Source organism: Pyxicephalus adspersus, chromosome 3 (assembly GCF_032062135.1).
Source record: "Pyxicephalus adspersus chromosome 3, UCB_Pads_2.0, whole genome shotgun sequence".
NCBI classification, from domain to species: Eukaryota; Metazoa; Chordata; class Amphibia; order Anura; family Pyxicephalidae; genus Pyxicephalus; species Pyxicephalus adspersus.
In genome coordinates, this window is record NC_092860.1 from 102,509,085 (window position 1) to 102,521,681 (window position 12,597).

General features: G+C 36.9%; 1 protein-coding gene across 1 annotated transcript in view; it reads right to left on the minus strand.

Moving 5' to 3' along the window:
* Positions 1-2,033, minus strand: part of UCP1 (uncoupling protein 1) — a 4,870-nt gene extending 2,837 nt beyond the window's left edge. Inside the window, exons 1-5 of the mRNA XM_072405856.1 lie at positions 1,878-2,033; positions 1,336-1,482; positions 938-1,145; positions 575-772; positions 138-239 (exon numbers count right to left, since the gene is read on the minus strand). Coding sequence (XP_072261957.1) covers positions 138-239; positions 575-772; positions 938-1,145; positions 1,336-1,461 — 634 coding nt within the window. The 5' untranslated portion in view covers positions 1,462-1,482; positions 1,878-2,033. The remainder of the gene's footprint in view (positions 1-137; positions 240-574; positions 773-937; positions 1,146-1,335; positions 1,483-1,877) is intronic.
* Between the last annotated feature and the right edge of the window lie 10,564 nt (positions 2,034-12,597).

A 12,597-nucleotide genomic window follows, 5' to 3' on the forward strand; every position in this document is an offset into this window, starting at 1 on the left:
CACCCACTTTTCCCCCCCAGTTTTGGGGAAGAAAAAGTGCGTCTTATAGTCCGAAAAATACGGTATATATATAAATATATATATATATATATATATATATATATATATATACAGTATGTTTGTACAACTGTAATTACCTGTCATTAATTTGTGGTTCAGCAAAGCTTCCTTTATCAGATCATAGGTCACAAGCTCGGTGCAGTTGACGATTGCATTTCTTGTCACATTTGGAAGTGTTCCTAAATGACACAAATAGATTGATAGGATTTTGATAAACCTAAGTATACCTCATAATATACTATACTACAACAAAATCATCTGACAGTATGGGAGGACAGGTCAGTGCTTTAATGGTCTTTTTGGCTATAATTGGCCACATCTAACAAAATCATTATAGCTCTACCTATCTCTATACTATATCAAGAATTTGTAACTTTACATCTGTTAATAATCTAAGCCTGTATCCTGAATTACGTTGTAAACATGTTCATGTAAACGATCTGGGCTCTTTATTAAATGCTATATGGAAGACCTCAGACATGTCTATTGGTCTTGATGGATAGATGTTGCATACCTTTCCAAAGGCCTCTCATTCCTTCTTCCCTGGCAATGGTTCTGTAGGCATTCAGAGTACCACTGTATCTTTTCTTCACTCCATGAAGGTTGGCCTGTGCTTGAAATCTGACTTTCACCACATCTGTTGGTTGAGCAATGGTAACCGCCAGAGCCCCTGTTGTACACCCAGCCAGTATCCTGCTGACAATGCTTGCTTCTATAGAATAGGAAATACATGGTTTTTGTCTCAACAATATGTCTCAAATGCCTCAACAATTAATAAGTATGAGAACAGGAGCAATACATATAGTTTCATTCATATATATATATATATATATATATATATATATATATATATTTATATCTTTTGTTATAGACTTACTCTCTTTCCCATTGGTGTAAAAGAGTTTCACTGTATCATAAAGTCCGATTCGAATAGAGGCGAAGCTCATTTGTCTCTGCAATCCTGCCACTAGCCCATTGTACAAGCTCTTTGAACCTTCTGTCTTAATAATTGTGCTGATGGTTCCAAACACTCCCTTGTAGCGGATGCCATTTATTACTCCAGATGCTGCTGACTCTCCTTGAATCTTAAATTAGAATATAACAGAAACATACATGAAAAGTTGCTTCCATGCAAAATTTATTATATATGAAATTTAAAAAGAGTAACGTTTGGATGTGTCTGGACTTGTAAGCATATATGCCTTATAGGTATCTCAATATAGAAATACTTTTGATATATACAAAGTTTATCCAATGAGTACATATAATTCTTACCTGTAGTCTGACTTTAGCTGTATCCAATGGGAAGGTAAAGAGATCAGCTATACAGGCAGCAGTGCCTGCACCAATGAATTTAACAGCTGGTGTTGGGGGGATATCGGAGGGTCTCAGTCCAACCATTTTAAATGTATTAGTTTAAGGCTGCAAGGTAACAAATAAAATAAAATTCAATCATTATGCAGGACTCAGTGATTTTGGTTATAATTCTACAAATAGAAATGTGTTAAAAAATAACTTCTGATAATACTACAATACAAGACTATTCCTTAAATACACAACAAGACACTCCTGTCATTTTTGGCATAATATAGTAAATATTCTTTTTATCATTTAGACTGTCCTTAACAAAAACCGCATTTATAATATCCTTAGTAGTAAACAGCCTTTAATTCCAATTCTACAATCACCACTTGCAGTCAGAAAAAGATTTGCAGAATACATTTACTTTGCATAAGCACTTTTCTTCTAAGCAGGCTTGCAGGAGGTAATGCACATAAAGGTCATGTATATTGGTTATTCAGTATGCAGCTACTTACTTTTCAAACTGGGGAATTGTCTGCCTGGTTTTCTTGCTGGTTCTGGGTTTCCCTGTGACTGTCCATTGAAGAAGACTCCTTATATCCAGACAGCCAGCAATGATGTCATCCAATGGAAAATGTTCAGGAGGAGGCTTTACCTGTGACAGGTGCACACACCCCTGTACTAGACTCAGCCCTCAAGACAGCAGCATTCCTCTGACCCCAGATTTACAGTTATTAATTAGTTAATTAGTTAAGTAATGAAGGCTATTGCCTTAAATACCACAAAGAGTTAGTTTTTTTATTTCAAAATCTCTGGTGTTGCTTGGTTCCTTTTAAAATGTTTTTTTAACCCCTTAATTCCCCAAAACATCTAATTTTTTCTCTTTATGATCCCATTTTCCTTTCTTGCTTTCTCAATCTTTTTTATGACTCCTTTTCCTATGTAATTCTGGATCTCATTCGTTTATTTCAATGTGTATGCCTCAAGCAAGGAAGGGTCAGCTTTTTTGATGCATTATTAAGTGTTTTAAAAATTTTATTAAATGCATTTTTCTGTCAGCTAGGTGCCTCTTTATATGCATATAATTACCATACATTAACAATGCATATACATACAATATATAATATTATGAGTATTACATGTTCCCCATATCCAGTTCTATTAATTTCTATGACAGATTTGGTTTTGTCAAAATGAAATAAAGTATCTATTGGCTGCATGCAAATGCATACATGAAAATAATGATAGAGAGGGGAGAATTAATAAGGATGAATAGGAGATTTACTTAATGACTGAACACACAACATAGCTTCACGTTATCACTTAGGTTTGTAAATATTCACTTTGTAAATTCATCAAAGTCTTGAGGTTGACTTTGAAGTCACAGATCTGGTTATGCCTCATATATATAATAATATATATAATATAAATTAAACTGCTCCTTGGAATCAATTATAAACCATTTCTCATATGTCTCTTTAAAGTTGTTGCTGTCATACCATTTCATAGTAAAATGCAAACAATTTCTGGACATGATTTCTTGTTCATACTATTTGATTAATTTGATAAATTGAAGAAAAATGAATACATAATAATACAAAGCTTCTAAAAAGTGTATTTCAAAAAGTTGTGTGGCTAAAGTTGTGTTTCCTATAGCATACAAATTCTGTTTTGTTGAAAATATTTTGCTGGTATTTAGGAGTGCAGTGGGCTTTAAATTAAAAAGTGTTTTTTAATCTGCTTTCACCTACCCTGGATATGGTATTGTTCCATAAAAATTAAGCAAACAGCCCCTTATTATGTTTTTTTTTTATGAAAAAAGAACACAGTTAATATGTATGTATAAAACACAGAATATGAAATATAGTATCCTAAAAATGCCTTTTAAAAAATTGGTTGTAATGTTAAACTAATTTTCTTTTATTAAATAGGCTTCAGACGTTTTTCCAAATTACATGTGACGTATTACCAAATTACATTACGTATTACAAATTACATTATAACTGCTGTATATGCATGTCTCAGAAGTACTGGGGCACAAAGCTTTGTAAAACAGTTCCAAATCTTTTAAGCATTTACGCAGCTGGCTAGTCTCTGAAGAAGTGCCAAAGATTTCCAGGAAAGGATATGGAACTGCTGAATTGCCACCCATTACCCAGAATAAAAGAATGCAGAAAGTACTTCTCTAGTGTGCGAGTCTGCCCGAGACACCATTGCTTCACGTTTGACAGATCCACATTTTTTTTGCAGTGACCACTTTCTATCTTTCTAGTAAAAGGTATTAAATCTGATATGCTATATCAATGCACATTATACCCAACATAGCAAAATGTATTTTCAAGGCAGAAAAAAAAGTATAAAAAGTATGCATATCTTAAGTAACAGTAATCAGTAACACTCATGTTAAAGAGCTTTGTGATATGATTTTGGCTTGTAGTTTTATACATATTATACTCTGTGATATGCATATGGGATCTGGTGTCCTCTCAGCCCGCAGTCTGCTGTCACCTAACCACCTGGCTTTTGTCAGAGGCTCGTCTTCTGCAGCCAATGAAAGAAGAGGCTTGTGCATTTGCAACCAATTAGTCGTTGACCTGCTCAGTGGGATGACTGATATGTCTTTCCGATGGAGGCATTTCAGGGGTGTGTGACGTGATGGGCACACAGGCCAAAAAAACAACTTTCTTAATCAGTAACCTGCCCAGTACAGAGATCACTCCTTTAAACCTGTAATGACTGATAGCAGAAAGGAAAACACCTTGTTTTCTGCACTGCTGGGAAAAGTTCCTTAACACCGCTGTCAGTGCCGCAATACATTCTGAACATTTTATCGCATACAACCAAAATAAGATAATATAAAATGTGTTATTTCATTAAGGGATCATGTTTTCCTAATAGCCCTCAGTTTTGAAGCATGTTGTCTGCTTTTGTTTAATCTGGTATTTTTGTTACAGGATGAAAAGTCAATTAGAGGCATATTAAACCTTGTGACTGGTATGGGGTCCAGAAACACAGGGCCCCAAAGCTGCCTGGTTACAAATTACAAGCACTTGGTAAATATATTTAAATAAAAATAATGTATAGTCCTAAAACATTTATTTGACTGCAAAACTTAAAAAAATAATACTTAGATTAATACTTAGAGAAAAATTACAAGAGACTTCTTATTAGTAATGGGACCCTATCAAACACATGTACTGCCCTGGTAACAATTATAATTCATATGCAATGCTTAATGATTTTTATTACCCTACTCTCACTTAACTTTACATAACCTACTGGTAACCATTAAGAAGAAATAAACATCTGTTTTATTATATATGATACATTTTCCTAATCCGTTCTACCCTTACCTCCAACGCTACTGATAAGGTAGTAAAAGTGAAAAACAGGTGAATTGGCAAGTTCCAAATATAAATTGTGGGTTTGATTTTATCCTTAATAGGTGCATTACAATGTGCCCAGTGTGATACAATTACTTATACTTGGATTTCTAAAGTTTGCATTTTGCCACAGATCAGACCAATCAAAAATTGCTAAATTGACAAATATTTAGAATTGACCATGCTTACTGCCTATGCCTATACAATATCTGTAAGCTTTATCAGGATGGTTAACTATATCTAAAGCAGTGTTTCTCAACCTTTGTAACATGGGGGAACCCTTAGAAACTTTAGGTCATAGGGAACCCCTGCTATAATTACTATATCCACAACTCACAGTAGTTTAGTGTGGTGATCAGTAGGAAGATTTTCTCTTACATTGCGGCTATTGGGAAGAATGTTACCTTTACAGAAAGCCAAAATGAGCATTGGTGTGGTAAGTGACCTGAGAGGCACAAATTTCTCATTGCTCAAAGAACCCCCAGCAAGCATTGGAGGAACCCTGGGGTTCTATGGAAGCCAGGCTGAGAAACCCTGGTCCAATGCCTTGTACAGATGTCTGATGGACATCAGAGGATTGTTCCTGGAAATGATCTTTCATGAGACATGAGGTTGTGCACATTTATAGAAAGTTTATTATGATCTTCCTATTGCTACAGTTGGTGCCAATGGTGTTTCCTCTTGACCTGATTTCTAATTTCAGCATTTTAGTAGCTTGTTTATGTCAATTGAAAATAGCTATTAACTTTATTACATGTACCTGTGCAAACTCTTTCAAAACATTCAGCCTTTTTACCCATTAGTAGACAATAATATACGTCCAATAATGCTCTAACTTTGCCCATCTGATCCAATTTGTTATTAACCCATTTTCATGGCATTTACTCCCCAACACCTTTTATCCAATCCGGCGGATGATGATTTTTGTTATGCTGTTTTCAGGTGCTGCTTAGGTCAAAGTAGAATGTAAGTAATTATACCAATTATTATCACTTTCAGATCCTGTTTGTTCAATGTCTTGAACAAAGGTTCCATAATACAACTCTGTCATAAATGTATATTTGTCCAAAGAACAGGAAAAAAGTACAGGCAGGAACATAGTATTTAAGCTTTATGGTCCTGTTATGGCAAACATTCTGATAACTAGAATGTAATGACCACTAATCAATAAACAGCACATCTTGTAATATTGTGGGGGATTCACTTGTTGACGATATGTTTGTGCATTTGCATGGCAATGTGATTTTTATGACATGAACATAAACAGTTTAATATTTTTCCATTTTGTTTTTATGTTGATGTTTTGCAAATACATTGACTGTTTTTTACTAGGTTACAACAAAACGTAAATCTATAGAAAGTACAAAACAGATCAATACCACCATCTGTGCATATGATATGGTTAGGGACCAATAGCCTACTTAACATAGTTACATAGTATTTTATATTAGGTCAGGTTTGAATTTGTTAGAACCACTTTCTTGTTGATTTACTCTTGAGTTATGGATAATTACTATTTTCCAATCTTTTTCCTCCTCCCTCCTTGTCATTGTTTGTATTTGTCTGTCATTTTCAACCCTATTTAATATGTTAGCATATTTATAATAAATTTCATGCTTATTATTATTATAATTAATAATAAGTATAATTGATAATATACAAAGCTCAACTGCATAGAAAACTTTAAAGAATGCTTTCTAGCTCTTTACATCTCACTTTTCTGCAGTTTTCCAAGATCCTTTTCGATTTCAGCACTAAAACCCTGTTATGTTGTGAAAATCAGGGAGCTTTAATTTTGTATGTAATTATGGGGAAATACCCAAAACACCAGATGCACACACTATAACACAAAGTATTATGTATTTAAAAATATGTGTATCCTAGAGGTTACCTTATAATGTTTATTTGACTGCCAAACAAGGGAAATGTAAACTGCATGTGTGTTGTTTATTCAATTAGACATTTTTAAATAAAAAATTACCTCTATTAATTTTCAAACAACCAGTTTAATCAAATAGTAAGAGCCATGTAAAATGGCAGAATTTTCCCAAAAAAAGGAGATTTTCAAGAGTGCTTTGAGTATCTGTCTCCATAATATCCTAGAACATAGAAGATGCTACCACCCGGCACATGGAGAGATGTGAGATACACGCAGCTATACAGTTCTTTCCCCATGTAAAAATCTGTAAAATTTGGGGACCTTTCAATTTACTGGCTGCCAGTTAGGATGTTTGCATTGGCTTCTAAAATAATAGATAAGGCAAGGTAAAAAATAACAAAAATTGCCTACATGCACCGCAGATATGACAATGATGATGTATAGGTGGTAACTAGGTGAACATCAGGTTCAGATAAGATTCAAAACTTGCCAGTTGGTAGGGCAAAGGCCACATACAGGATGAGTTATAGGTTCACTTACAGACATTGCATGAGGATCATTTATTTTGTATATGCACAGTGGCCAGTGGCTTGTCTGTAGTTCCATTTTAAAATATACTTTAAGAATAGATACCTTTCTGAATTTATTCTATAAAATACTAGTTGCTTGGATTGGATGCTGACCTGACTACCATTGACTTTTCCAAACTGCCCACTTGTTCCAGGGCAATGCCAGTATTGAAGTTAATGGGTTAGTATAATTGCTTTTTCCTTTATATAATACAGTACCCAGAGTATCCATTTTTCAACGTTTCCATTCAAGTTTTCTATTGGACTTTTGTTTCTTGTTTACATATTTGTGCTGTGATAGCTTTTCCTAAAGGTGCGTAGACACTTCCAATTTTTATCGTTCCAATCGAACGACGAACGATCGATTGGGCAAAAAATCGTTCGTAAAAAAGTAACCAACGACGCCGACGAACGAGGAAAGTTGTTGGAAACGAACGACCGGCGGATCGGATTGGGCGACGATCGTTGAACATCGTTCGTGTGTACGGTCGTTCGTTGATCGTCCATGTTCAGTGCATGCGTAATGAACGAACGTTCGTTCACTTTCCTGTCGTGCACATAGTTCCTCTATCGCTCAAACGATCGTATCTATTGTGTGTACAATATCTACGAACGATCGTGTCGTTATCTCTATGTGCAGGATCAGTGCTATACGATCGTTCGTAGATATCGTGCAGGATCGTTCGTAGTTCGTTTTCCAACGATAATAATTGGAAGTGTGTACGTAGCTTTAGAGTTATGTAAGTTACGGCAAGTCTTTAATCTTTGGACACAAAGTTCCTTATATTTTATTGCAGACAATATTCATTTATAGTTATCTCTTTAATCAACTGGACAAATCTTTGCTCAACCAAACCACACTAAAATATGAGACGATCACATGTAATGAAAAATGTAACTATTTATCTGGTCAGACACAGTCGATGTTTGTTAAAGAAATTTTCAGAGCAAACAAACAGGCATTCGCATACACATATATGCTCGCTGACCATTTTATTGCATACACCTGCTTGTTAATGCAAGTATCCAATCAGCCAATCACATGGCATGCATTAAGTCATGTAGACATGACTGATGTAAATCAGCGGTCACCAACCTTTTTGGTCCCGCGGACCACTAAAATTATTGGGTCCTGACCGCACATGTGCAGGGAGCTGGTTGTTAATCAAGGGAGAGGAACCTCCCTCATAGTGACATCATAATGTAATAACCCCGCCCACTCTGCCATCGCATATCTGCATCTGCGATGGGAGAGTGGGCGGGTTGTGTCATTTAACACAGCCCGCCCACTTTCCTGAGCCTGGGATTTGCTTGGTGTTTGTGGTCTGCAGCTCTGGCCGGTGCATCCCCCCAGCGGGGTCCTTCTTAGGCCATAGCGGCGGACCCCCAAAATCCACTGGTTGGGGACCGCTGATGTAAATGACTTTGAGGTAGGCTGGTCTGAATATTTCAGAAATGGATAATCTGCTGGTATTTTCATACACAACTATTGCTAGGGTTTACAAAGAATGATTAAAAAATATCTAGTGAGAGGCAGATTTCTGGGAAAACATGCTTTGTTCATGCCAATAAACAGAGGAAAACGGCTGCACTGGTTCTGAGCTGACAAAAAAGGTAACAGTAACTTAAATAGCCACTCATTACAATCAAGGTATGCAGATGATCTCTGAATGCACAAAATATTAAACCTTGAAACAGATGGGTTACAATAGCAGGAGACCACAATGGGTGCCACTCATGTCAACTAAGACCAGGCATCTGAGGCTACAATCCGCATGGGTTAAGAGAAGATTGGAAAAGCACTGCCTAGTCCAATAAGTCTCCATTTCTGCTGTACCATCCTGATGGCAGTGTCAGGATTTGTGGTCAACATCATAAAAGCATGGATCCATTCTGCTTTGTGGTTCAAGCTATTGGTGCAATGGTGTGGAGGATATTTCCTAGGCATGTTTTGAATCCCATATTAATTATTGAGCATCATATAAATGCTGCAGCCCACCTTAGTATTGCTACTGACCATTTAAATCCCTATAGGATGGCAGTGTACCCACCGTATGACAACTATTTCCAGCAGGATAACAAGCCATGTCACAAAGCTCAGATCATCTCAAACTGGTTTCTTGGTCATGAAAATGAGTTCACTGTACTCAGATGATTTCCACAGTTACCAGATATCAGTCCATTTGTGCACCCTAGAGATGTGGAATGCAAGTTTTGCATCATGGATGAGAAGCTAACAAATCTGATGGAACTGCTATCATGTCCTAATGGACCTAAATCCCCAATAAAATCGCAACTTGTTGAATCTATGCCAAGAAGAATCACATTCTTAAAAATGCAAAGCCAAATGTTGTCTGACCAAACTATCCTAACCACACATTTACCCACAGCAACAAACAATGACCAAAACACTGCAAAAGTGGAGAATGAGTACAAGAAAAGAAGTTTAATCAAACGCTCATCAATGCTGCTCTGCCCATTGTACAGTCTTGGACTTGGATTACTTTTCTTGGTATGTTGGTGTTTTAAAATGAAAAATTTGGAATAGATATTTCACCAAAACGAAACATTGCACTAAATTAACCTTAGGAAAGGTTTGGAACTCCTGTCGGTTTTTGTCTGCTATTGTGGCCCTTTACTGTTAACAACAGTTTTATTAGACAGAAGGTCAGGGTAATGCTGCAAGAGAGGCAGAGGCATAGAAAGAAATACAAATCCAACAGGTGTTCTAGTCTTCCTGTTCTACAGATTGGTTTATTAAAATAAAATACAAACTTTGACCCACATTTTTCAAATCCGTTTTGCTTTTTTGACTGATCCAGCCAGATGTGATCCAACTCAGAATTTTCCATTTTTTTTTTTTACCTAATTGTAACATGTGTCCTCAAAGTTACTTTCCCTAATATTTTATTGTCTTATGATTATATCAGATTCCACTATCTGTGTCCCAACAGTAAACCAGATAAGTATTGAGAAACCTATAAATTCCAAGTCCCATTTGAAATTACTTAATTTCTTTTTATACATTGCTTGTGCTGACAATGCTTACTTTACAGCTGACCTTTCACCCTCCTGTATCTTAATTTTTACAACCAGCTGGATTTTATGATGGCATGATGCCAGTGACACTCCTTTCATGAAGTGCTGTGAGAAGTCCGAGGCCATTGTGGGAGTGTGAGAGGCCGGTACAGCATAGCCCTATAACGCCTTTTTACCTTTTACCCAAAAAAGATAAATGTTCTGGTTTCCTGACACAGTATCAGTCAGTAAAAGGATATTTTGTATATGTGCTAATGCTTAGATATAGGAACCAGGAGAAACTAATCAGAACCAATGCTATACTGATTTGACTATGGTACAGTGAAATCTGGCTGGTCACTGTGGCTTTCTTAAAGTATAACCAAGGGATGGAGTAGAAAGAGGTTTTAAAGTAAGGGAAATATTCCCAAAGTGAGAGCAAATTCTGATCACCGTTTTAGCAGGTACTGGGGTTACAACTCCAGGGATTAAGAAGTAATACTGCCCCTGTACAAAGCATTAATCAGACCTCATCTGCTATGTGCAGTTTTTGGCACTGAGAGAGTGTTCAGAAGGGCAACTAAACTAATAAGAGGCATGGGTGATCAGATGAGGAGGGATTACTTTAATTGAATCTATTTTTCCATGAGGCTTTCATGGGGGATATGATCACCCTACCTAAAGGTATACATACCTACAGTGTAAGTATAAATGGTCCAGATAGAGAAATTGCTTCAAAGTTGTTATTCAGTTTTTGTGTCTGGGGTGAAAGCAGGGTTATTTCTTCACATGGGTAAGAGCTGTGTAAATGTGGAATAGAATCTGTTAAGAAGTATGTTTACCCTGCTCAGAAGATTGTTAAAACAAATGCATTCCTAAATGTATAAATTATACCTACCTAATAACATTTATAAATATTACCCTCAGAGATTGCTAATCCAGGGTACATCCAATTGCCTTGGGAAATCAGAAAGGGTTTTGTTTTTCCTGTTGGAGGAAAATAGACTTTAGAGGACAGTAAAGAAATGCTTCATTTGCAACAGTGTTCAGACATTCTTTGAGGATTGAGTTGGGATTTTTTTCAAAAAAATCTTTTTCCTTCTACAGGAATACCCAAGGATCAGCAATAGAATAAGCGATCCTCTGGCATTCTTGTGAAAATTTCCTTGAACTTACGATGGGTCTGAAAAATTTCACTAAACCATCGGAAGATCGAGGAAATCATTACAATCCTCAGCACTAGAAGTTAATTAACCTCTAGTACCGGGGATCGCAAACAGGATGATTCCCAGGGCTGCAAGAGTAATTGCAGCCCTGAGAATCCACTGCGATCCCAGGGCACTAGAGGTTAATTAACTGATGATAATCTTCTGATGGTTTAGTGAAATCAGTTCACCAAAAGTACTGAAAAGTACTGCACGGTGACCGTGGGAACTGAACTGCAGTTGCAGTTCAACTCCATTGAGAGTTCATCTGCAGTTCTACTGGGATACCCAGGCACTAGAGGATAATTAACCTCTAGTGCCCCGGGATCGCAGTGGATTCTCAGGGAATCCTGTGTAAGATGCCCGGCACTAGAGGTTAAATCAGGACTCCCCATTCAAAGCTTTCCTCAGCCAATCAGAGAGCACTAGAGGTTTTTAATAGGGAGACCTGTCCCCATTTCACCTCTAGTGCTGGGCATTGCATACTGATCTGATCAATGAATGCAGCGGGCACTGCATTAATTGATCAGCACAGCCCTCAATTTTTTTGAAAATTTTTTTTTAAATTTGATCTCGTTTGGCGAAATTTACACTGGCCGTTTTCGTGTACAATTTTGGTAAGCGAGAACGGCCAAATCCACAGCAAGATCGAGTTTTAAAAACTCGCTCATCCCTAATCAGCAGTCAAATGTAGGACCTACCCCCCTAATGACCTTCTTCCTATGGGTATCCATACTCTTCTTGCGCCCTTTTCCCCAGTAACACAATCTGTGTGTGTGTGCTTCCTGCAGTAAGTGTCCTCATGCATTTGATGATTTATAACTACTTATAAAATGCAAGTTTATGTGCTCACAAAACAAGCGGATGTCAGGACTGACCATAGTCCCTGCATAAAACTGAAATGTTTTTCATTAGCGACACTCCATTACACATTTGCTTCCCTTAAGCTAACTAACACACATCAGATGATTGCTGCCGAGACGAATAGTTCTGCTTATTTAGGGCAAAAACCTGACATGTGTTCAGTGGTTCCCCCCATGTCTTTCATCAGTCTGTCCTGGTGGATTGATGAATGTGTCATTGGGAATGACCACTGTGCTTTCAAATGGAGGAGAATTGGTGCCTCCCACCTGTCTTTCCCCTCTCCTATTCATAGAACAAAAAGGCTTGGAGTGTACAGC